General features: G+C 41.1%; 1 protein-coding gene across 3 annotated transcripts in view; it reads right to left on the reverse strand.

Moving 5' to 3' along the window:
* MPPED2 (metallophosphoesterase domain containing 2) overlaps nt 1-27144 on the reverse strand; it is a 602895-nt gene that overhangs the window by 73769 nt on the left and 501982 nt on the right. For all 3 annotated transcript variants that reach the window (XM_069223473.1, XM_069223474.1, XM_069223475.1), the window contains exon 5: nt 4926-5041. In XM_069223473.1, coding sequence (XP_069079574.1) covers nt 4926-5041 — 116 coding nt within the window. The remainder of the gene's footprint in view (nt 1-4925; nt 5042-27144) is intronic.

Below are 27144 nucleotides of genomic sequence, written 5' to 3' on the forward strand. Positions count from 1 at the left end.
TCTGCTGAAATAACTAATGTATACCAATACTGAGTGTGTGAACTGGAGATGAAGATATATTTATTTTCAGACCTCATGGTTGAATTTCCAAAATATATTTAATGCTGATATTTGAGTGATAAATCATGAGGCATTGAGGCCTTTTAAAATGTGGTTACCTTGGCGACAGATGCATTGTGATTTTGACCCATGTAGAGTAATTTCATATTGGCATTTGTTTTTTGTTTTTTACATTACTGCTGGAAACCATGCCTGTTCCACAGAGGTGAACGCTTATAGCAACCTGGTAGTAGCCTTGCAAATGGTGGCCACTAATGTAATGTTGTCTGATGTGGACACTATTACACTGCTAATAATATCAGTAGCTCTCGATGAGTAGCTCACTATACAGAAAAGGTTGGAGGCGCCTGCACTATGCAGTATGATTGTTGGCATACTGAAATAAAAATGCTATTACCATTCAATCTGATTTGTTTTTTTAAAGAGGGGCGCCACGTACAGAGAAAACACAGTTATTGGATACAGCAGAGTGCTGTTCAAAGTAAAAGAAAAGGTTACAAATTCATAATCATTTGAGGGGGAGATGCAACACAAGAGATGCACAGTATGGGGCGTATTAACAAAGGCACTATAGGGAACGTAAAATAATAATCCTGTAGTCCTCTTTTACATACCCTTACAAGATTTTGTGAATTGGACACAAAATTCTAGAAAGGTAATATTCATATGTAAAAAGTACAAACAAATAACTGCGAACTTTTCGCAATTTTACTAATAGGAAACTGGAAGTTCCAAGGCTGACTTACAAAGGCATGTAAGAGTACATAAAAGAGTACTCCTGCTCCCTGTACACCTAAATGCTTTTATGAAGAGGCGCGAACGGAATCAAGTACACGTTTTGATACCTAAGGAAAGCATGCACTAGTTGCACACTTAGTTATGAATACATTATCGCCTTCCAGAACTACAAGATTGTTTCAGACTGTTGCAGGATTCCCGGAGATACAGCGGACGTTAGGCTCAAGTGACACCACTTGGCTAAATTTTATTACAATGAATGAAGAGTCTAAATTACAAGTGAGGTAATATGCTGCAGTAGAGTTTGGGTGCACGCCCTTTAAGAAATGCGGAGAATATGTGATATTCAGTGGCACGGTTTTATGAATTTATTTATTTAAACAATGGACAAATGCAATACAAGGACTGTAAGACAGACAACGATTCAAACGTACTAAGGATAAGCATATTAGAAGAAAAAACCGAAAGGAAGTTTCATTTACATTTACTTCTCACAAGAAATGTAGTTCTTAGAATGAATACATGGCGAGCAACGGAGACAAAACCGAGAAGGTGCTTTAGCGGGAACGTCGTTGTAATTTTATACATTGCAGTATGCCCACCCTTCTGTTTTGTTGGCACACTTAGCCAGGTACATAGCCACAAATTATTGCTTTTTAAGATATACCTTTCTGAAAGTTTCAAAGGCCGCCTCAGTCACATTTCTTGCTAGACTCGTGTACGCACTAGACGCTCTTTGTCCCCCACTTTAACTCCCCAAAAACTTTCTTTCATATTTGCATCTTAGCATCTCCAGCTTTTTACAGTCTTGGCTCTGGGCTAATAGCTCCTATAAGAGATATATCATGTTCTCATTACTAAATAGTTTGAATAAGACAAGGCCTTACATGATAAGTTAAGAATTACGATCAACAACTGGAGGAGTGATGTGCTCTCAAATTTAGTACAAATGGTCAGTTTGGAATGAGGACGTGATAGTCAGAAGGAGCCTGTGGTGAATCTGCAACCTTCAAGGTCTCTAGTGGATACCATTTATAATCTCTACTCTTATCTCCTTGGCATCTGTTTCAAGTTGTCTACTTTCAACCCTTTCAGTTCTGTCACCTTGAATATAAAAATGAATTTTGAGAAGAAAAAATAAAATCAACAATCAACCTTAAAATATTGGCCCAGATTTACTACTTTTTGATGCAGCGCAAAATGGAAATTTACTGCATAACTACCAACACTAGCATGAAGTGGCTGTCACCCCCTGCTCTGGCTTTCATATAAGGCTATCTTACTCGACTCACAGTCTCACACCATTGTGCAGAGGTAACCGTGAGCTGTTTAGCACATGAGCTGTCCTAAAAGCATACCCTTCCAGAATAAATTCAAATATGTAGACAAACTTAGACGTTTCCCACTTGTTGGATGTGTCATGTGTTGGATGTGTACTGTGCAGCTCAGCACATAAACAATGTGTCAGTTTTTGGGAGAAATTAACACATTTCCTCTATTTGTGCGTGCTTTAAGTAGGTAGTAGTTTTTAAAGCAGAGTCCGACCAGGCTATCTCTGTAGGTCAAACTTTGCTTCAAAACCTGTGGGGCTATGTGCTAATGCACACCAGTCACACCGCCTTGATCCAAAGCATGCCAAGCTGCTCAAAGAGGTTTTGGCATTGAGAAAGGGGCACATTTTCAGCACAAAATACCGTGTGCACTGCACAGCAAAGCAAATAGCTTGCACCACTTTGCATCAGTGCAAAGCCTTAGTAAATCTTGGCCTAAGTTTGAAATTCCAGATGCAGTTGCTAAGTTCTTACTTTGATGACATGTAACATCTTCTTGAATAGAGTACTGACAGCTGGATTTGGGTTTACGGCCTGCTGCTTGGTTGAAAAGTTTGAGCAAACATGTAGACAACCCAATAATATTGAAGAACTATCACCCTTTTTACTTGTTGCCATACTGAGCTAAAGTATTGGAGGCACATGTGGTACAATAAATCAGTACTCATTTCCAAAATTCAACCTACTTGGATCACAAGACGATGGGTTTCATCCCAGACACAACACAAAAATACGAGTTTTACCTCAGCCGTGATCTTACATAAAATATCCGCAGCCTTTGACACAATAGATCATAAAATCTTACAACCTCATGTCCAGGTGAGGGTCTTATTTAGACTCCATGTAAATGGTTAACATCATATTTAGAGAACAGATCACAGACAGTGCAGCAATCCCCATTTCGGGCAGCAGCAATTAGAGTAAAATGTGAGGCACCAAAGGGACGGCCATTATCACACTTATTTTATACATGTGTATTAGACCTCTAACAAATGAGCTGGTTAACAGAGGCTGTTCGATACATAACTATGGGCAGCATTCCCAGATACTGCTCCGTCTAGATGACAATGCCCCTTTCACAGCAAAAATGTCAGGACATCATGCATTTTATTATTGTTTGGATGTGAAACAACCAGTTAAAACTAAAAAGAGACAAAACTGAAATAGCAGTAAAAAATACAAATCAGGCTCTGTCAGCTGACCAGTTCTGGACAATGGAGATGGGACCTCTCCCTCGACCCAAAGTAGCAGCGAAAAGTCTTGTAGCCCTTGATATATATATATATATATATATATATATATATATATATATATATATATATATATATATATATATATATATAAAGCTATATATTCATATGTATATAGAGATATATATCAAAGAAAGAAGTGACTCAAACAAATGGTCTCACCAAAGAATACAAATATATTTCCACTACAACGTTTTGGCTTCCGCCTTCTTCAGGTAGTACAAGGTGGTTTCCTCAGTGGCTGCACTACTGACACTGCTGGATTTTCAAAAAGCATTATGGGTGAAAATCATTTTTTAAAATCCAGCAGTGTCCGCTGTGCAGTCACTGCGCAAACCATCTTGTTCTACCTGAGGAAGGTGGAAGCCGAAACGTTGCAGTGGAAATATATTTTTGTTCTTTGGTGAGACCATCTATCTGAGTCACGTCTTTCATGGATATTTCATATTCTTGTGTCTCACTGTATCCTTTGGGATCCAGATTGTTGCCCTGGCTGGCTGTTGCTTTCTTGTGATTCTTCATGCTCTAGTATATATGTATGTGTATATGTATATATATATTTATATATATAAATGTACACATATAAAATAAATGCTTTCATGTTCCTCATCACAGACACTGAAAATCATTATGGCGACAGTCATTGGTTCAATTCTAGGTTACTCAAACACAATGTATCTTGACCTACCTAAATGAGATCTTTAAAGCTCGATGGAGAACCCATTTAACACCTTTACTGAAACAGCTCCACTGGCTTACGGTCAAACCACAGATTAAATATGAAAACTAAGCAACAGATTTTAAAGCACTTCAAAACCTGACCCTTCAGTTTGATTCCAAATGAGTTTCTAAAACCATTCATTCACTGGCACTGAGATCATCTTCAGTAGGTTTACCAGTAGGCCCATGTTTTAATGCAGCTAAACTCTGGGGTCAATGATTCAGCTGGATGGCATGCCCTACCACATGAGCTCCGCTCCCAATCGGATTTGGTTACTCTCAGGAAAGCGTTAAATACATGGTTACCTGAACTGGCCTTTACTTTGTCAGCGATTATTCCTCTCATATTGTATCACCTACAGTTCTCTATCAGTCAGCACCAATAAACCATAGGTGAATGTGTGCTCTGTAAATATACAGAATATTAATAAGATAAACGTCTTAAAACCCGAGTTCTAATACCTAATATTATGAACAGGTATAAATAGTGGTGTTTTGCTATTGAAACCTAGATAATTTAGGAAGTGGCGCATTCACTAAGCACATAAACGTATGTTAACATTTGCATAACACAGCACAACATTTTAACCAATAAACAGTTATCAACTTTTCCTCCCGAGCCATAGATGGCAGTTACATATTGTGGTCCAAAGAATCACAAGATCAGAATCTAATAAAAGCATCGTTGGAGCTACTACATGAAATACACCTTATTAAAATATTTAAATGTTTCATGTCATTCCATTTTTGAGTTAGTGATTCTCAGCTTTAAAATAAATGGGTTTGCATTCATTATACACTTACAATATGTCTTTGCCACACTTACCAAGAGGCGGTCCATGTGTCATCAATATATCAATTCCCTCTGGGATTTGGTTCCACTTGTCTAGAAGCGACTGGCCTCTTGGAAGATTAAAGCCCCATCCATTGAACCAAGGTGTCCTGTAGGGTAGAAAATTGACAAACTAAAATGTTATACATGTCATTTTTACATGGTAAACATACTAATGCTTCTATATTTTGTTAAATAGAAAATCAATGTAAGCTTCAAACTGCTATGTGACAATTTCTAAAACTTACAGGCTTCAAAAGAAACCATAATGTCATTCTATAAATACCAAAAATATCGAGTGCATGGAATAAAACAACATGAACTATGCAAAACCTTGAACATCTCATCCAGTTTACTGCTTTAGTTTCATCATACTTGTTATAAAATATTACAGGCACGCAGTGCCCTTTGCACTCTCGCTTCATTAGGACTTTGGGCCATATGTACGAAAGCTTTTTTCCCATATACACAGAATGGGTCAAATCCTTTGGTACATCTGGCCCTTAGTCTGTTATCAAACTGTCATAAAAACCAACACATCATCTGCACTCCTTGTTTATGGACTTAGGTACAGAAAATCTATAGATATTTCCATAAGCCTGCTCCCTTATAGACCTTGAGTACTAGCCCTTCAACAGTAAAATCTCATCCTCACAGGCAGGGCTGATGAAAACCGATAATTCAAAGAGGATCCATTGTTTGCAGAGAAGCTATCTTCTGTGTCTGATTTACCAAGGCTTATCAATGCTGAGTCATGGGATAAGTTAGAATATGTTCTTATCACAACCTCTGAAAGAGCACTTAAGAAACACTCTGAGATGTCAATAATCAAATTGAAAAATTAACAAAATACAAAAACTCTAAACCTATGCTGATGATGTATTTTTAGGCTCTAATAACAAGACCCTATGCCACCCGCCATTAAAGTACCCAAGTAGCATCTGGTGAAGAAGAGATAGAGATCGCAACTAAAGTTTATTTGCAGAGGACACACACCTCTCCATAGTCTAGCCCCAAGATACAAAACTTATTTTTTCAACCACATCCAGCCTCCCAAGCACTGTATTTTATAGAGATTTACATTTGATGTACTGAAACATAAAGGAATGTACTTTATTCACATGTACTTGATGATATCTGGTCATTTCAATGACACGACCTGCAATATAAATGATATGATTGATGTCCTACTATACTTACTCCTTTCTGTGCCCCCTTACACAGTGCTGGAAGAACTGGCAACAAAGCGAGAAGCGCGACCTTGGTGACTGCAGAACTACAAAATATAAGCAGCTCAGTGCCTTCTGAAAACAGCACGATGGCACAACCAGTATTTTTCAAGGCAAGAGGTGGGCTCTTTGACAGATGTGTAATCTCTAGTAAATTGATCAATAGGCTCTCGAGTATGGATAGTAAGGATAATAGGAATATCAATTTTCTCTTGTTTACAAGATACTTGTTTCATATGCTTTTTTAAGTAGGCTATGATTCTTACCCCAGGTGTCTCATTGTCAGTGCTAAAGAGCTACCCCAGTATAGGAAGCAGGGACAAGTGTCCCAATCTCAATGTAAAGGACCACTGAGCTTTTGAGAATACTCTGGAACTCCTTGCAATTAGTGTCAGCAAATCTAAGTGCCATCACCTTGCTGTCTAAAATAGTATTAGTCAACAAGGACAGTGCAGGGATCGAACACTTTGGAAGCATACTTTATTGAAACAAATGGTCCATTATGTCTTTGCCATCTTTGTTGAACAGTTATTACAAATGAGAAGTTTCTTAGCTGAAAAAAGTCCTCTAACATGGCTGCAATTTACCCAGCAGTCCCTTAAAGGGAGGAAATTACACCAACACTTCCTGTTTTTAGCATTCTGGAAGCAGTACACTCCCTTAGCTGATTTGCAAGTAAGACATTATTTAGTCCTATACTTAATTGTATTTTATACTTAATACACATACTCCCCCCATTGGGGATTAGCTATAGCAATCTCCTTTTTCCAGGATCTGTCGCTACCGCCTTACTTTAGAAGGTGGGATTGTTAATATTTCATGCTGCAGTTTCTTAAAAGATTCACTCAGTGGTCTTATTAAGCCAGGCATGAAAATTAAAAACCTCTGCACTCAATGTGTGTGGAGGTTTGTGTATTTTACACCAGTATAAGATTTCTGCCAGTGATATTTTTATTTTGTCCCAGACTGCATATTTACTATTATTCATATGGCACTTCCCGCAATGGTAGCAACAAGATTTGGTTGCTTAGAAACCAGCCGAAACAGGAAATGTGTTGGTTTTTATCTTGCCCAGAGCTGCCTTCAAAGGAGACATTGTTTATACCTGGTGACAGGCGTTTTGCAGTGTTTGTGGGCAGAATACTATTACTGTAACGCTTCCCCTCTGTACTGCAATTTCTTCCGTGTTTCTATCTTATGGAGGATTCAGTGGATGAGGTTGCAGGACCATCAACAGAGGTCCCAAAGATGGCAACCTTACAACAAATGACTTAGGAGGCTGCAGTGGAAGCAGCTTTTAAAGCAGGGAGGGCCCACCTCCAGCAAAAGTGCCTTGGATACCAACACTAACAATTTAGTAACTGATCCTGACAAGGAGAAAAAGGGCCATTTTATTCAAGGCCCAGAGGTTGCAGAGTAAAATTTGCAGGTGAATCTGTTTCTGGCTCCTATTCCTTCAGCTGAAAGATGATTTCTTCATGCAGTGCCAATGTTTGGAGCTAGAATGTAACTGATTACTTGGAGCTATTCGTCTTATCTCTCATGAGTGCAAGGAAATGTATAATGCCAGTTTTCCTAGATTTTGGTCTAGGCATTGGATACATTTTCTATTAAGTTTCCTGTGGTTGTGGAGGTTGACAACCTCACAGCTGGCCTGTCGTCAGGGCATACTATAATCTCTGAAGATGCCTTGCCTCCAGACTCTATAGACAAAAAAGTGGAGAGTGCTATAAAGAGGTCATATGCTGCTTCCAACATCTCCATAAGAACAATACCAATAGTACCTACAAGGTTCAATATCTCCTTGGAGAACAAATGAATGAAGGAGCGAATTGTTCTGGAATCCGGGCTATCATGGAACAGGTCCTATTCCTACAGGATGTATCATTTGATAACCTGTGTATTTCTGCTGCAGCTTCAGTTATAGTGACTGCAGCCGGTCGCCACCTGTGAGTGCCCTCCTGGAAGGTGGACACTGCGTAGAAGTAAATTCTGAAGAAACTGCCCTTTGATGGATCCAAGCTCTTTGGGCAGCAGCTTGAGCAGATGGTGAAGAGATTGAGAATAAAAAGCTCATGACTCCTCTCTGACCCTTCTAAAGAGGAAGAGAATTTGGAAACATAATAGCTTTTTTTCCTGGATCTTTGTGGGGCAATTCCCAGCCCTTTAGAGGAAGGGGTTGAAGCCAGGGGACCCCAATGCCAGACAAATCTAGCTTCCATTCAGCTGTTACTGCCCCCACTTCTCCCCCTCCAAAAGCATGAATATTCTGACAATGTTCCATTTGAAGGTTGCCAGCTACTTTTTCGAGACATTTGGCATCATTCAGTGCCTGTTTCTTGGGCTTTGAAGATAGTCTCAAGGGGATATCAGATAGAGTTTGGCAAAACGCTAAGCTCATATTTCTACCGGATACCTCTTCCAAAGGATACACTTTGTCATCAGGCCATTCTAGTGGGGAAGCAGCTACTGGTGCAAAATGCAGCAATAATTCCAATTCCGCTAGACGAAAGTTTCCTAGGTTTTTACTATATACTTTCCCTTGTGCAGAAGTCCTAAGGGAATTATCGCCCTGTCCTAGCCTTGAAGAGCATAAATTGTTTAATTTCTTATCAAACATTCAATGGTAACCTTTCAAAGCATCTTTCTATTCCTGAACAAAGGAGATTATCTGGCACCACTCGACATGGTAGATGTCTATATTCTCGTCCCAATTCATGCAAGTCACCAAAAGTACCTCCGATTTAATGTGGAAGGTTGATGCTGCCAATTCTGTGTTCTTCCATTTGGTCTGAATTCAGAGTATAGAGTTTGTATGTATGACGCTCTTGGCCCCATTGATGGTTATCATGCATGTTTGATGAATTCGGTTTATCCCTAGCTCGATAACTGGCTAATTGCGTCTTCTCTCCTACAAGATCATGGGTTCCTCTTGAATGACATTAAGTTGCACCTACAAGAGGTTTTCCTAACCACCAAAAAGGACTAACTGATTATTCGCTTAACCACCAAGAAGGACTGACTGATTATTCGCCTAACATGCCATCTGGGGAAGTCCCAAGCCTCAGCAAGACTTTGCCTATGAGTCAAGGGGCGTTGGCTTCAACTCTTTCTTTTCTTCCTTTGAGCCATTATCATCTCTACCATATTGTGAGCCATATTCTCCAGCACTCAGATCCTGTATCACAGAATTATGCAACTTTGATCCCTGGTACTCCTCATATTTGTCTAAACCTTCAATGGTGGCTCATTCCATTAAATCTGGACAGAAGACATCAGCTAGTGGCCCCCTCCTTTAATAACCATTTCACAGATGCCAGCAAAGTGGGATGGGGAAGATCTGGTAACTTCCCAAAATTGTAGCAAGTGAGATTTCAACTCTGCTAACTGGAAGGAATTAGGCACTGTTTGAGCAACATTGTTCCATTTCCTCCACCTGATGAAGAATCGAGCAGTCTGTTTTCAGACAGACGACCAGTTGGTCTGAGCTTACCTCAACTACCCGGGGGTGCAGGAACCTCACTTTCTCCTTTCCTTGGAGTTATGCTTGTGGGCAGAACAGCATCTCTGCCAGTAGTTTATCTTGTAGGAAAGGAGAATTAAGTTTCCAGCTTCTTGCTATGGCAAGTCATATTTCATCAGGTCAAGCTATTTTTACAACCTACTCACCCCTTCTGGTGAGTTGACATAGAACAGGTGATCTGTTCAGTCAGAAAGTTAAGGAACAACAAAGACACCTTTAAATCATATTCGTATCTTGTTACATTTGCTCTATGTTCAGAGCCAGAGGTCAGCAGTTTGTCTCCTTCCGACTGCAGAGGTCCAGGATTTTGTAAATTGAATTGTCTGAACTGCTGTATGAGTGTGAAATGAAAGGAAGTGGAGAGTCAGGTTTTTCTGAACAACATTCACATAACTAAGGGTCTGATTTCAGTCAGAGAACTAATGCGGCGGTCGGGAGGATGCTGTCAATCCGGTGACCTTCCGACCGCCGCATTATGACACTACTGCTGGGCTGGTGGTGCATCTGTGGCGGTGGCACTGTGGTAGCATGCTTCAGCTCATAAAATGAGCCTAAAGCACATGCCGCTGCAGTGTCGCGCCAGATGCACCTCAGGTGCATTGTTGCTATGACAGTGTAGGCATAGAGGGGCACAACATGGGCCCCCAGCCACACTGCCCAATGGGCAAAATCGCCCTGGAGCCCCTTCCCTGCCTTTCTACCGAGCTTTTCACAGCGGGATCCTCACAATGAAAAAATAGGGAGAAAGGCAAGTTGTGATCAGCACAGCGGTGCAGGCAACGGCACCGCCATGATTGATCACAGTTTTCCCTATTGCTGCAGGATCCATGATCGTGGCGGTTGTGGTGGGCCTGTGATGGTCTGACCACCATCCTCGTAATCTGGCAGTTGCACTGTGATGGGAAGTACCGCCGTACTCGTAATTAGGTCCTAAGTCAACTGTACAAACATTTCAAATTACAAATATATATATATATATATATATATATATATATATATATATATATATATATAGCAAAGCGATCCACCTTGTAGTGCGTTCTCAGCTGGTGCACACGGAAGGGACAGACCTTCCCTTATTTCAATCTCCAAACAAACAATTGTAAAAACAATTGTAAATACGTAGCACTTCAGGAGAGTTGATCCTTTTATTGATTAAGTAATACAACTGTATTACTTAAGCAGTAAAAGGAGATATATATATATATATATATTAGATAGATAGATACATAGTTGTGAAAGCTCATTTTTTGTACTTATTCAATATGTTATCTGAAGCCCAATTTTCACAGATTACTGTTAATAAACTATATAGTTTTATCACTAAAGCTGCAAGCTAGTGGGAAGGTTTTTGAACATTTCTTGGAAATGTTCTGTCTGTAAATCACTATGTGCTACCACATCATGCTTTAGTCATATATTTATTAAAAGTGAGTGTTTAAACAAACTGAGAAATACTGCTGCCCTGATGGCAATGATATTTGTAAATTAGGAGGAAAGTCATGAATCAAGTGCCCCCTATATGGGCTACAGGGGTGTGAAATTTAATGATATGTCTACTTGTCCATGGGACAGGTTGCGTCATAAATCTTTTTGCCCTGTTAAAACATCAAATTGTCTTTTTGGTGGCAATTTATGGCAGCAGTCTAATTATATGAGAGCTCTGACAATAGCATTTCAGATTATGCCAGGTGCAATAATATAGTAAGGCTTTGATATTAGTAATTCCCTTATTTTGCCACCTCTCTGCAGATCTATACACTGGGGCTGGGGGTAGCAGTAAGCAGTATTTTAAAGGTTGGACTTCCCTTTTAAGTCTGTGCAACCCAACTTGCATGCTTGAAATTTACTTCTGACAAGTGCAGAAGTAAAGCGTCTTCCATGGCTGGGAAAAAGTGGTTGGAGGGCAAGTGAACTTGTACACGCTCAATATGTTTTCACATGAGTAAATTCACACAGGCATATTTGTGTGTGTTAAAATGCAATCGATAAATACTTTCTAGTAGTACGAATTTCTGATCTACTTCTATAAATTCCTGTGTGTATATGAAACAAGTTAATCTGCACCAATGTAAAGACATGTATCATGGGTGCACTTTTGTGACTTTCTTGAAGAACTGAGCACCTAAATTGGTCTGGCGTTAACCAAGACCTTTTGCTGTTATTAAAATTCTATCTCTCTCTATCCATCTATTGGCTGGTTTCACTGTGAGTGATCGCAATCTGCTCATTCACAAGGAGCATATCGGCACAGGAACTACTGTGTTAGTGTGTGATTTTTTAGGCTAAGAATAGTTTTGCTTTTTGCCAATGTTTGTTACAGCGATGAGGGCTTGGCAACTCCCACAACACTGAAGTTTTACAAAAGCCATGTCAAAACAAGGCGCATTGACAAAACCAAAAAACTGATCATGTACTAGCATGCATCAATACATTTTACTAAAGGATGCATGAAAGAAAAGGTACCTAAAATTTCACAGTACTTCAGCAAAAAGAATTTTCCTAGTTGCTTTTTTGTGAACATTTTATTTTGAAAGCGAAGAATCATCAAACTTGCTTTCAAGCTTCTGCAAATATTTGCAGTTAATCAGAGAATTCTTGGAGTTTTATACATAGCTTCTTATTGTTAAACTTTGCAAACATATGTACACTTTTTTTTCCTACTGAAACCACAGTCAATAGTGCAGTCTGAGTTTACAACATTTATTTACAGTGCTCATCCTAATAATAAAGGCTTTGCATTAATGAACCATAAATACAAGTTCGAACAGATTAAACATATGGACACAAATAATGTCTGAACTGCAGACAATTCCCTTCAGTGTTTCATAATGTGGCAAGGACAAAGTAAACATGAAATCTTGTCGTCCTCAAACATCATGTCCTGGGCATTGGGCTTTAGGAATGCCTCGTCCCTGGGGCTAGATTCTTAATATGCATGGAGTAAACATTTAGGGGGTCATTCTGACCCCGGCGGTCTAAGACCGCCGGGGCCAGGGTCGGCGGTCTAAGACCGCCGGGGCCAGGGTCGGCGGGAGCACCGCAGGGCATTCCGCATTCTGACTGCGGCGGTAAAGCCGCGGTCGGACCGGCAACACTGGCGGTCTCCCGCCAGTGTACCGCCGCCCTTTGGAATCCTCCAAGGTGGCGCAGCTAGCTGCGCCGCCGAGGGGATTCCGACCCCCCCTACCGCCATCCAGTTCCCGGCGGATGGCGGTAGGGGGGGTCGCGGGGCCCCTGGGGGCACCTGCAGTGCCCATGCCACTGGCATGGGCACTGCAGGGGCCCCCGTAAGAGGGCCCCTACAAGTATTTCACTGTCTGCTTGGCAGACAGTGAAATACGCGACGGGTGCAACAGCACCCGTCGCACCTTCCCACTCCGCCGGCTCGATTATGAGCCGGCATCCTCGTGGGAAGGGAGTTTTTCCCTGGGCTGGCGGGCGGACTTTTGGCGACCGCCCGCCAGCCCAGGGAAAAACTTAGAATACCCTCCGCGGTCTTTCGACCGCGGAGCGGTATTTCGGAGGGGGGAACTCTGGCGGGCGGCCTCCGCCGCCCGTCAGGGTCAGAATGACCCCCTTAGTCTATTTAATCAAACAAGATGTTTTTTTGTAGCGCAGAAATGCTGAGCTCACACATTTGAAAGTGTACTCATATCGGAGATTGAAGAAAAAGGTGACTGTAAACTAAAATATTTGCCTAGGATCACACCATTTGACCCAATTACGGGTCAAGTACATTACAGTTAGGCCGAGTAGCTTATTCAAGTTACTGGACTGGCAGATCTAGTAAAATTTTTATGATTTTTCGAGGCCTGATTATCAGTGTCTCTATGCCTCTCTCCTCTCAAGAGATCATTTGGGCGTTTAATCATCCTTGACTGGATCTCTTTGCCACTAGGCCCAACCCCCTATTACCTCAGTTTTTCTCCCGGTTCTCTGCACAACAGCCTGGGCAAAAGATGCTCTTTCAGTCCCTTGGCCCTGGGGAATTCATTACCGTGTTCCTGCCTTTGAACTAATTACCTGGGTTCTGAAGAATATTTGAGAGGATAGGTCTAGGGTGCTCTTAAATCTCCTAATCCTAATGGCTGTCCATCCTCCTTGCCAGTTTCCAATTTATCTCTTCCCCTTGATTTGTCCCCTATTTCAAAATTCTATTACTCCTCTCAATCTCAGTGAATGGCTTTTGAGAGCTGAAACGTGTTATCGCTAGGTTGCTTAGCAGAAGTAGCAGAATCTATTAAACTTTCCAGGAAGCCTTTAACTCATAAATCATACAGTCCTCAGTGGCACAATTTTGAATCAAGGTTCCAAAGTTAAAATCGAATCCCTACTACTTGTGATGTTGTTAGGACTCTGTATTTTTTATGGGATGATTTCTAGTAGGGACTGTCAGTATCTACCATCACAGCCCAATGGGCAGCTATCCAGGCTTTCGGGTAAACGTTTCTCCAGTGGCGCCTCTAGCATCTCTTCCGTTAAGGAAATCTTTCTCCAGTGAGAGGCAATTAATTCTTCCATCCTCTCTTGGAATTTGCTATCAGTCCTTCATGCATTATTGGGTTCTCCCTTCAGCATCTTGATTCCTTGGAGTTCAAATTCCTGGCTGCTAAGGTAGTATTGTTGGTAGCAACATGCTCAGGGAAAAGCACTGGTGAAACTGGAGCATTACTTTCCATCTCTCCTTTTATTTGTTTTTCCCCAGATAATATGGTGCTCCATCCAAGCCCACTCTTCCTGTCCAATACACCATCTTCCTTGTTCAGAGGACATTGTCCTTATGGTGTTCTATACAAATCCTCAGCTGAAGAAGCAGTTTTACCCACACTAGATCTGTAAAGTGACATATCAGTCTACCCAGATAAAACATCTTCTTTTTGAAAGGTAGACTCTCTGTGTATTACCTCTGCACTTTCCAATAGGGGTAAGTCAACTATCATTGTGAGCCATTTCAAGGTGGATCAAATCAGACATTATCAAAAGTTATGAGATTTCATATTAAGAAGTTCCAAATCAGGTACAAGTAAAGACCATAAGGGAAATGTTGACTTCCTGAGGATCCTTCAAGGGGGCATCAGTCAGAGACATCTGTTGTGTGGCTACATGGAAATACCCACAGAAATTATTTTCGCAGTACAGTTTACAGTTGAGTGGAAGTTTCTCATCAAACTTTGGGACTCATGTACTGTCTTATTTTTAATTCATATTAGGTCATAAAAGTGACAAATTTTATAGAGAAGAGAAGATATATAATATGAACAGGAATTCTTGTTAAAATTCATGGTTGCTTCATTATAGCTGATGTCTCTTTTGTTTATTTGTACATGAAGAAATGAAATAATAAATAATTTTCTGCTTGGGTACTACCTCAAACGGTTTGAGGAAGCTGGACACAGAGGTAATAACCCAGTTATTTAATGGTAATCTTCATTACTATAAGTCTAGGTCTCCCAGGATACAGTCCTGAACCCTTTATTCCTGACCCCCGCCTGGGGCCAGGAGATTGATAATATGCATTTCCTCATATCTTAAAGCTTGGTATACAACAGGAAGTGTTGGAGTAAGTCCTCCCTTTTAGCAACTTCTGGGGAAAAGGTAGCCATGTTGGAAAAACAATTTTTCCTTGGAGCAGAAATTGCAGCAAATGTAAGGATTGTATAGAGGAAGACCTGGACTTGGAATAATAATGATTATCTGTAAGTAATCGGGCCAATCCCCAACGGCTGGGGAACAAGGATCATCTTGTAGATAACCAATGCTCACACCTTGCATTCACCTCCTGTCTGAGTGAAAAATAATTCAACTAAATGGGGTTGAGCACCCCTAGCAGAAACATCACGGAGTATTAAAAGAGAGAGCTCTTTTTCAAAATTAAAACTAGGTCAGGCTTTATTTCATCAGCACCAAAGCATTAGCCAGCCTGTGACTCACTGCAAGATTTCTACCACGCCTTCAGGATCTTCACTCAGAAATGGCCTAGAATTGGAGAAAACTAAAAATGCAAGGCACCAGAAACCTGGAAGCAATATAAGATAATAGGTCAAGAAGCAACAGTCATGATGCTGATGTGCAAGAAAGAACACTCTCCTTAAAATATAAATTCAGACTGTCTGGCGAAACTCAAGATATAATGTTGACAGTCTATGTTGTGACAGAAGGTTCTGGGATGGAGAAAGTTACGTTGCATGGCATAAGACAATGTATGCCCCTGGATCAAGATCATCATAGATTTTTGATTCCCCAACTTCAGCACATACAACAGTCATGATTATGCTTGAGGCCTTTGTGACAATGACTGAGAGCTATTATCTGCATGGGCACCAAACATGACTACTGTCAGCTCAACAGGTTATGGAAGACTGCTCTGTGATAGCAGCAATAAAGATAATAGTGGCAAGGCAAATTTTTTACCTGCTTGTGTCATGGAGAACCACCTACTGGCCTCTGGGATGCCAGTCCCTGGCAACAGGCCCCTTCACTCGACACTTTAGGGCTCCTACAGAGCATTCCATGAATACTTTGTAAAAGATCGGACTTTATGGATTAGAGGACAGGAGACAGAGACACGCTTTGAAGCATTAAGAATTTCCCTTGACCTTTCCTGGCCCAATGTTTAAGAGAAGGACTAACCCCACACAAAGGCTAACAGAAAGTGTGAAACGCTCCCTTTCTTTGGCACCAATGTTTCAGGCCTCTCTTGAATGGCTTCACCATACTTTCTTGCTAGCACCTCGTAACAAGACCTTGGCTGAATTAGTTTGACTGGAATAAGCAAAAAGGTATAGAACTGCCCTTTAAAAGGTCTCAGAGCTACTGTATGCAACGTCCTTCCTTGTGGAGAATCCAACCAAAATCCTGGCACCATGAATGGAAGTCTCAACACCAACAGTGAGGAAGAAACTCTTTGATTCTCAGAGTTAGGGTAAACACTACCACTAAGTTCGGAACTTAAAACTTGGAAACTTAAATTAAGACTGAGAAGAGTTGCTGCCTAGACCTCACTTTGAGGGAGAGAGATGTCTCACTGCTTAGTAGGGCTCATTAGATGCGTTCTTGCTTGAGAAAGCCATTTGTCATACGAACAAGAGCTCTAAAGGAGACAAACCAAAATGAAAGGAAATCCTTCACTGCACCACAAGTGAAGGACCTGCACAGATCTGAGAGAGTGAGGTCTAAAACCCCCACAGTGTCCCTGCACTGTTAACTAAATTATATGTGACTAGATTCAAAGGGCCCCGTGAGACGTCACAGTGCATGAGTTCCTCTGAAGAAGCTGTGACAAGCAGCATCAAGGCTAGATAAGCCTCACAGCATTCCATAGTCTCTTTGTGAAAGGTCCAAAGTTGGAGGAGATACTACAACAATGTGAATATGTCTTGGGATGAAATACTGCTAATTATAGGTGTATGGAGGTAAATAAGTGGGAATTGTCCCTTCCCAACCCAGTGTCAAAGCTTTATTTTTAAAAAGTCAACATAACATTTGTGTATCTTTGTTACGGTATGGACCACAAGCTACATACCCATTTTGACAGTAAACCTTATAACCATGTGCCTCATCAGAGCTTTTATTTTAACCCAGTAGCCCTGTCAGTACTGGAGGACTCAGAAAAGTATCTGATGTAAGCAGACACCGTAGAGCTAGGTCCAGAACCTTCTTCTCTGTAGTAGGTCTATGAATATGAATTTCGAAGTCCATGCTTCCAGTACATAAAGGCATCTATCGTCTACCAAATGCTATTCCTTGTGCACTGACTACAATCTATGAAAAGGTCTGACAAGGCTTCACCTTCGGCCAAAAACTCAAAGTGTGGACCTAGCCAACCACAGAGAACAAACAGTCACAAATTCAGCAAATGTTTAAAACGGACATTAATCCATTGCACATATCAGGCCACAAAAGCTAAAAAAGATGATGAGAAAAATTTGTGGCAAGTGTTAATCCTAGTCGGAAATCAGCAATAAAGAGACAGAGTAAAACACCTGCACATTTTAAGAAATGCATTGGTATTATCTATTTGCATACCTTGAACATTGTTAAATGTTGTTTCCTAACAACCTGCACATTTTACATTTGTGGTAATTTTTCAGGAGAAAACAATCAAACAACCATCACACTAAGCAAACCGAGCCAACTACCGTGCCCGCCCCTCTTATTACAATGAGCCTACACCAACGGACATGAATAATTTCGATGTAATGGATTTTGATAAAGCTGTTCTTTGGTTTGCAAAGAGAGAACTTGTTAGTCAATAAAACAATAGAATTGAAACTTACGTGGTTACATCAGTTTCTCCATTAATTTAGTCAATGTGGTATGGCTAAACTACTGCAAATGAGCCCTCCAGCGTAATGTAGAGCAGGTAAGAGACCTACAGACGTATCACTTGATGTGAGATGAACCCGCCCGTCTACTGCAGTCAAGAATTTGGAAAGGAGACAGAGCCTATTTTATCCTGCACATCAAAGTAAACCGAAGAGAACGGGATTTGCTTACAACGAATTGAATCCCTGCTCTTCACAGTGTCTTCCACTTGCCATGCAGCTGTCATTTTGACTCCTGGCCGCTGGCTCTCGTGACAGCTCAGCTCCCCCCTCATCATCCAGACCTAGCGTTTTCACCAGTCGTCATGTTTTCTATAAAGCACCTGCATTTTTAAACAGGAATCTACAGCACCCTGAAACAAGACCTTTCGGCATATTAGGTCAAAGAAATGTGGTGACAGATGTACAAAGCCATTTAGCATTTCTTAACTGTCTAAATCGCTATTTTGGGCCGTTATGAAATGTTAAATGGGCTTTTCAGATGTACAAAGCCCTTTAAGGAATCACAAATTATTGAAATCAAATTACCATTGACTCCAAGTCGATGGTGACCATGTGCAATGTAAAAAAAAACAAAAAAACACCTTAAGATGCTTTTTGTAAGCAATAGAGCACACACATGCCCCCTAGGACATATGTGTGCTCTACGTGTGCATTACTATTTTGGGCACTTTTTCCTAGGGTGACAACATTCAAGCAATGAAATGGCAAACACAGTTAAGTTATCATAGAGCAAAATACAGGAAGAAGAAAGTAAAATTAAAACATTTATTTAAAACAAAATAAAAACAAAAGAGAGTATTAAACCAAAAACAAACAGTTGCTACTTTAACCACTAAATAAGCCATGTATTTATAATAGTACTTGATCTATATCCAGTGGCATTACTCGTAGAGACTCATGCGAAAAAACATAGCTGTACGACTTAAAACCGATCAGTGCTTTTCACTGCTTTCTCTTTTCTCAGCATTATCTGAGTCCGAAGCCAGGCCAGAGATTACACCTGCCACTTTAAGAATACATAACAGGTCAATGTCCACTATTCCAATTGCATCTGCCAATACCCACAACCCACCAGTTAGGTAAATAACTCTTGCAGCTTTTCATAAACATACAATTAGATTTGATTTAAGTGTGATTACCCTGGCACCCAGTGAAGGCATCTTTTTTAGGAATGACTCCTGGAACACTGCAAAGGTACACTCAAAATCGTTAAGAATTAACTTTGACAAGCCAGTGCAGAGAGTGACAGTGGAGGATGGTTTGCTCTGCAATGGGTCACTTCACTTTAGCCATTGACTAACTTCACTGTCACTGATGGCATTCTGTTCCTTAACAAGCTGCACATCCTCACAAAGTATTTCCCTTCAGAGTAAGGGAATACTGTTGCTATTTTATTTTGTCATTAATGTTTATTTTTTTACGCGTATAGAGTCATAAGAATTACAACATGGAAGGCACTGATAATGGAATTATTTTAATAAACACAGCACAATAAAATCAGCAGTTATGCAAAAGACTCCTGAGTTCAACAATGGTGTGTTCAGGGACTATCACTTGAGAGGGTGCGTCTTAGCACCAAGGTCTGGCAATCTCTTCATGAAAATAATGAGCATCATAGACTCGCAGAGAGAGGCAGCAAATCCCCAATAATGGTATCCCTTATTAAACAAAGGGGTGATTCTATGGGAGCGAACTAAAAACAGAGGAGTGAATAAAGAGAGGGTGGGAAAAAGAAGAGCTGTAGGATTAAAGGGAAGAGAATATCACCAATCTGGAAAAAGCACAAGTCATGTGAGGGACATTCACAAGAGCGAGTATGACACAATGATGGCAGGCCGAGGGCTTGTATGTGTAATGCAAAGGAACTTTTGGAAATTAAAGGTTTGGGAAGGCTATGAGATCTTTGAATTGCAGCAGCCTGGTGTCCCAAGCAGGAGCTATGGGATGCTGTTATATCTGTTGTGCTTCCTTTCAGTGCAGTGTGGAGCTTTAGGCTTTGCCCGGGTGAAGCAGTGTTGCATGCCATTGGGGGAGGGCCAGTGAATGCAGGGCATGCCAATGCATGGTGAGAAGCTGCTTGGCCAACAAGAGGGCTAGATTGGCAAACCGGGCCCTTACTTTGTGGTTCTTCTGCCTAAAGAAGATGTGTAAAGCCGTGGCCTCCCAGGAGTTCAGGTTTGTCAACTCGGTAACTGTGGCCAATGTGGAGTGAATGGCATGACAGTAACTTGCTACGTGGGTACAGGACACATTTCCTACCACCCAGCCTTCCCGTAGCAGTCCAGATAAAAATGAGTGCTTCAAGTCTATAGGTGGAACCCGGAACCCGAGACAGGAAAGGACTCAACACTGAAAGATCAAATGTTCACACTCAAAAAGGTTCCTTTTTTCAATGTGAGTAGCTGTTGATTTTAGGTCTGGGATCAACCTCCACCCATGAAATCTTACTAACAAATACAGAGATTTCTGATAAATAGACACCAAGGGGGATCCAGGGTGATCTGGCATCCCTGGATCATCTGACCTTTCCTAAACTTTCAAACTTCACACTTTCCCTAGACCATTTCTGTGATGGAAATCTCATGAATCTTTAGATCTACCAAACTCCTATGAGTAACTGTTACCCAATTTCTCCAATAAAATGCTACCCTTCTTGTGTGGCTGGGCCTAGTGCCAACGACAAACATGGATCAAACCAGGAACAATGAGAATGCATGCAACCTCCAAGAGGCTAAAAGTAAAACCAGCATCAGATTCATCAGTGCACCTACAGGCCTGTATTGCGGGCCGGCCAGGAGGGGACCCCGCACTGCCCAGGCCAAGTGCCCATGGCACCCGTCTCCACCAGCCTTTACATGGCGGTGAAATCAACATGTAAACGCCGGCAGAGAGAGGGGTCGTAATCCCCAGGCCGGCGCTGCCCTGGTGGATTGGGACCTCCGGTACCACCAGCCTGTTGGGTTGCCAAAAATTGCCGGTGCTGTCGGACCACTGCTTTGGTGACAGTCTGACGATAAGGCTGACGGTCTAAAGACAGACAGACTTGTAATGAGAACCTCAGTTTTAACTCGTGATCGCTAAGGAGATCATAAGCAATGCATGGCAAGGCAAGTGAGTTATAGTTCCTAGAATTAACTATAACTGGTTATAAACACAGCTGTGCTCCACAAACTGTACAATACGAAGCCACTTCCATGTCCAAAAAGCAACCAAGATGGAACACCGTACTGCTTGACATGGACATGCAACAAAATCCAGGATTATTGGAAACGGTGGCAGGCATATACAGAGGCAGATTACACCTAGGTTTACAAAATGTCCCTCAGGTTTTCTTGCTAGGAGTGGAGGTGCCCTCCATGAAGCACCCAACAACAAAGTCTTTCACTCTACTGTTAGCCAGTCAAAGGTTGGTGATCCACTGGCTCAGTGATAGGGTTCCACCAGCAGAAAGATGGTTGAAAGATATATCTAAATGGTGTGTTGCCGAGGGAGCTCGAATGAAGCTTGTCAGTACTGACCTCAAAGTCATGGATGATTTGCAACTATGTCATGAGTTGCTTAGGATGCTACGGTTCACCCCACTGAATGCCTACAATGAGGAGGGGCACTGACAGACCACATGAAATCAAAACTTGTGATAAAGACAAGCTACTGCATGTAACGAATATTATAGAATACTGCCGCACTACCTCATGCCCCAACCTTAAACTTTTATAATTCAGGGAATAACTGCTTGCGACGTGTGATTTATTATTAATCGCTGTGATGTTATGCTCTGAAGGTGCTGCATTTGCAGTCAAGTAGAACTTAGGATTGTTGAAACTTTGTTTGATGTGAGGCTGCAACACTTGAAGCAACACACAAAAATGCAATTAAATTAAATAAAAAAAAAAAAGGTGAATTTCGTTTTTTTAAATTTCAAATGTTAAGTTTAAACTAACATTTTCACCTAACTATACCGTCACTTTAACCTTTGCATTTTTCAGTGAATTTCAGTTTTTTTTATGCAAATTAACATATAATTACCATACCTAACTATAACATCTGTTTAATATTGGTTTTTGCAAGTAAGGTTTGAGTGCTTTGTTTTAAAATGTAAAGTAGTATTTTATGAAATTGTGCCAACCCCTCACTGTGGGGCTGGAAACAGGTCCAGCCTTGCATCAAACCGCCTGCTGCTCATGGATGGTAATCATGTGCTGTGTGGGATTGGCCGGAGCCATTCCCCTGCATGCAGCCAAACCCCTGCTGTGTATGGCCTATGACCTGTGGCCATGCCTTGCACCCAAATCCTTACCACGCAGACAGCCACCCCCCAACACGGTTTGTCTTCTGCTTTGCACAATGTGGGTTAATCATAGGGCCAACCAGTCAAAACAGCATAGATTTTCAAGCCCTGCCCTTTTTTTATGGTTGCAGCAATCCTGTGTGACTCTTGTGGGAGCAGGGGGATGTCACTGGCTCCTGCAGGATTGCAGCAACCCATCTAGACCCGGGCCCCACAAGGACCAAGATGCCAGGGTACCTCTACTGCTGCCCCCTTATTCCTATTACCTTTTTTTTTTAAATCCAGACACAGGCAACAAAGTTCCCATGCCCTGAAATAGTGGCTGCAGCATTTCTCCACATGTTGTAGTCATCCAATCAGAGCACAAGATCCTGGTGGAGCGAGACATTCAATGGGGGAAAAAAAAACCCTCACATCCAATCACATTGTTCTTTTATTTAAAGTTGTCTGCCCGCGAGACACTTGCGGTTGTCCCACAGACCAACTGTCCAGATATACAAATATTTTTAAACTTAATTTCTCAAAACTACTGAACGGATTCATACCAACACACAAAAAGCAAGCTTACTGGTTAAAGATCTAGCTTTTTTACAAACTTTGGTGTACTTCTGTTGAGCCATTTTGCCTGTAATGTTGTTGAAAAAACCCTATAGAAACTGCATTATGAAACTGAGATCTGGGACCCCCCCACCTTTGTTTTCAGCTTCCACTTGACAGATCACCCTGAAATATCTATCTAACTAACTAGTATATGAAAAATTCAGTAAAGTTAAAGATGAAGTTTGAGTAACTGCGCCAGAAATATAGACTGCGGTCAATTTCTTGGTAAGCTGACCAGTCAAGCAAGCTCAGACCAGTAACACTTTGGACCTGTCCAACAGTCCCCTACAGACCATGCTATGTGTTAACCAATTATAGAGAAACATAAAAATATAATCTCAAAATTAAGGATTAAGGTTAAACCTTGGGTATATGAAATATGTATACTTTCAAAAATACAGTTTGGTGGCCAAGAAGGACAGATGCCTAAACTTGAGAGGTCAAATGGCCCACAAAAAATGGACAGCAGCTGATGGTGCTTTTTGCTGTGGCTGTGTAGAATGCTAAATACAAACCATGGCTATAAGGGTTTACTTGAAAGAATAAAGAACTTTCTTTACAGAAAGTTTGGACGTTTGATGAACAATACACAGAGAAGGTAAGTTAAGGTAAAAAAAAAAATGCATGCACATGATGAGGTTAAGTGTGTGTGAGACAAACTTAACTCTGCCACAATTAATTGTGATAATAACTATTACAACACATATAGCAATAAATTATATCACATTTGAGATATCAGCTAAACTGACAGCTTAACCAGTGGCACCATTTAATTAACTGAGACAACAAACTGTTTAAACATGTTAAACTGTTTTTTGGTATCTCAGTTCGCTTTACTCTCTCAACCCCAATTAACTATAAAAGACCTCTGTAACACAGTGGTGCCAGCCGCATAATGCAAGGGGAGCGGGATTGGGGGACGGAGACAAGGTAAAATTTAAAAAAAAAAAAAAAAAAACTTACCTTGCCTGCGTCCCTGAGGCCTCCTGCCGCCACGCGTTCCTCCTCCTCTTGTGTCCCAGCATTCACTGCTGGGACACAAGCACAGGTTCTCCAGTAATCCTGGCGCTGCTTTCATAGAAAACCTTGCAGGAAAGCAGAGCCAGGATTGTTCTGAGCGGCAGTGACTGCCGCTCAGACACAGCCCTGGGGCCTGTGCAGTTTCTCCAACCTCACGAGGCCAGCCAAACACACATGCGCAGTTAGGTGCACTCTCCCCCCCTCCCCTTTTCCCCCTTCCCCGTCCCACCTCCTGAGGCCCAGGCTCGCCCCTCTCTGCACTGCTGTCTGTCCCAGAAGCAGACAAATAAAACAATCTATTGTTTTATTTCTCTGTTTCTGTTCTGGCACAGCCAGTGGGGCGACGCTCCTTTGCCATAGCGAAGGAGCCGCCCCTGCTTTAACGGAGGTTCACCATGGGAAGTTTGTTAACTGAGCTGTAACCTCAGCATTTTGGTGCTATATTTTAGCGATCTTATTACTGATGTTTAATAGTTCCTCATCTCATTTGAAAATGTTTTCCCCTACACCATATAATGAATAAATATTTTTCCACGGCAGATATAATGGCAAAATCAGTAACTCTCTGAAATTATATCCTTCCACTATGGGAGCATTTTCAGTGACTCAACAATGCCAGAGGGTTGTTTTGAGGTGCTCAATTTGCAAAAAATACACACCTATTTTCTCATTCCTCCAGCACCACCGTTCTGATAAATTCATGGTCAATGCTGATGTTTATCATTCAGATTGTCCTTGGCAACTCTTTCACATTTGTTTTTCCAATTCTAGTGTTGCTTCCCTTGCTCGCTCAGTCACATCTAATGTTGGAAATTTAAATGACCTTTCACGCAAAGCTTTTCAGGTTAGTTCTTTTTACAGTACAACCAAAGATGTTTAATCTTTGTAATGGCATACATTTTCTACATTGGCGCACAGAGTACTTGGCTTTTTGCACAATCATTTGTTATCTTGTACAATGTTCTTTTAATAACCTAATGGTTAAATGTTTCTGGGAAATGTATCTTTGATAATTAAATTTATTGATGCCAGTGTGCTTTTAGAAAGTTTCATGGGCTTTAGAAGTCACACACCCTTCTCTTCTGGAGTATAACTGGGAATTGAATGATATGAAAAATGCTAATGTTTAGCACCATATTTTAAACAACGCTATTCAATTACTTGCCTTCACCAGCTCTATCATGGATCCCATCAGGCAATTTCAATAGTTCCAGGTGCCAAACGTCCATCATTCAACAGATGATAGGTATTCTATGCAGTGCTTTACATGAGGTTCACCCAGTTAGGATGCATTACTTTGGTAAAGCTTTAGTATACACAAACAATGTCAGAACTTAAAGCACACCACTGAATCATGTTTTGGTGTTTCTTCAGTGTACTGACATAGTACAAAACATCAGAGAGTGCACTCATTTTGCTCAACTATTCCCAGGCCTTGAATGAACTCTGCATCTATAATTTCAGAGGTAGATTGCTACCTTTGCTAGTACATACATGTCCATTGGGCTATGACAGGAAGAGATCATTCATGAATCAATTAGCATTGTGGAGAACAGCTTTGAGGCTACTAGTCAAGAGGCTACTGGGCCCTGGTGTTCATTAAATAAACTTTAACCTTAAATCAAGGTCATTTCCATTGTGAGAGAGGGGGATATCCAGTCATTACAAGAGAACACAATGGAATGGGGACGTTAGCATTATACTGAACAAAGGTTTCTGCTTTTCACAATCAAGAGTTGAATTACTTAATTGCAAAAGCAGGAAAGTAATAGAACAGCTGTTTGAAGAGGTGGGGTTCAGTATACACAAAATTTAAAAGTAGACTTATTTGTATATTGTTTTTATAAACAGGCATAGGAAAAATTAGGCAATATAATATAGTAACTGAAATAATGGAAAAACTATCAAAAAACATTAATTTTAAATGAAGTAAAAAAGACTAAGATTTTTTCCATGCTTCACTCAATAAGCTGACTTACCTCATGCAGGTCTTGATATGATTTTCTGTTTAGTTCAGCCTTTTACAAATAACCAAAACTGCATTATAGAAACCCAAAAGCGATGGTGAATGGAATGGCCTCAAAGCCATTTGCATTGGAGGGGTACTAGATAGTGGCAGTTCGCCCTTTGCATGGAGCTGTTGAAGTGCTAATTAGGGTTCAGGGGAAATGTTGTGGGTTTCCCCCAAAGTGTTAGGGAGGCTTCACTCCCTCCTCCTGTGACTCATAGGCAAGTGCCTTCTTCTCACAAGGGCCTGGGCTTGGGCCAACTTCTCCGGTGGACTCAGCAGGGAGCTGCGCCCAGGAGTCTTCTCTGATAGAAGGGAATCTGCAATTCGGTTCTGCAGTACAAGCCTGCGGCTTGGGGTGAGGCCTAACAATGTGGCCAAGCAGAAGTGCTAGCTCTTAGGCTCCGGTCATCAGGTCTCAAGTGGCAACCCATCACTGGCAGCCTTCAACTGAATGTCTTGTGATAATTCATATACCTGTAGGTGTTATGCAAAGTTGATATCGTGGGTAATATCGGCTTGGACCGAGGATTCTGCTGGATTTTAGAAGGGTTCTCTGGAGCGAAGATCTATCACATCTGCTCGACCATTTTGTCAGGCCACACCACTGTATACTTTTAAGACAGATAATGTTAGCTGCCTTGAGATCGAAAACATGCACCAATTCCACAAGAGCACCAACAACAACAGAAATTGTGAAATTTATTTTGCTATGACGCGGAGTTAGTAAAAGTAGTCTGGCATTTACTGCCCCCCTCCAGGACTACTACACCTGTTTCTAGTAATCTTAATTGGCCAATGATTAAACAATTCCTGCAACCTCTCATCATACCCCTTAAATGCTTGACAACAGTAACATGCAACATTTCCACCTTTAAAACAGTGTCAACTTGACACTGTCAATCCGCTTGTGCAGAAAGATAAGTCAAAAGAGAAAAGCTATACACTGACATTAGGAGAGCCAATATAAATACATATTAGCACCGTGATCTACAGTCAGTGAATGGGAAAGACAACTAAGTCTCAAGATGCAGTAGGTTTTTTAAGTTTTGCAAAATTACAATTTTTGCCATTAGCAACGTTTTTGAAGTGCAACAGCTTAAATATGCTTCAGCCCATGCAGAGTTTTCTGTGTATTGCAATATAATTGTCCACACATTTCAAGATATTTTGAATATTAATGAAAACCAACAAATATTAAATGTAATTTTTCTC

Source organism: Pleurodeles waltl, chromosome 3_1, assembly GCF_031143425.1.
Source record: "Pleurodeles waltl isolate 20211129_DDA chromosome 3_1, aPleWal1.hap1.20221129, whole genome shotgun sequence".
Taxonomy (NCBI): domain Eukaryota; kingdom Metazoa; phylum Chordata; class Amphibia; order Caudata; family Salamandridae; genus Pleurodeles; species Pleurodeles waltl.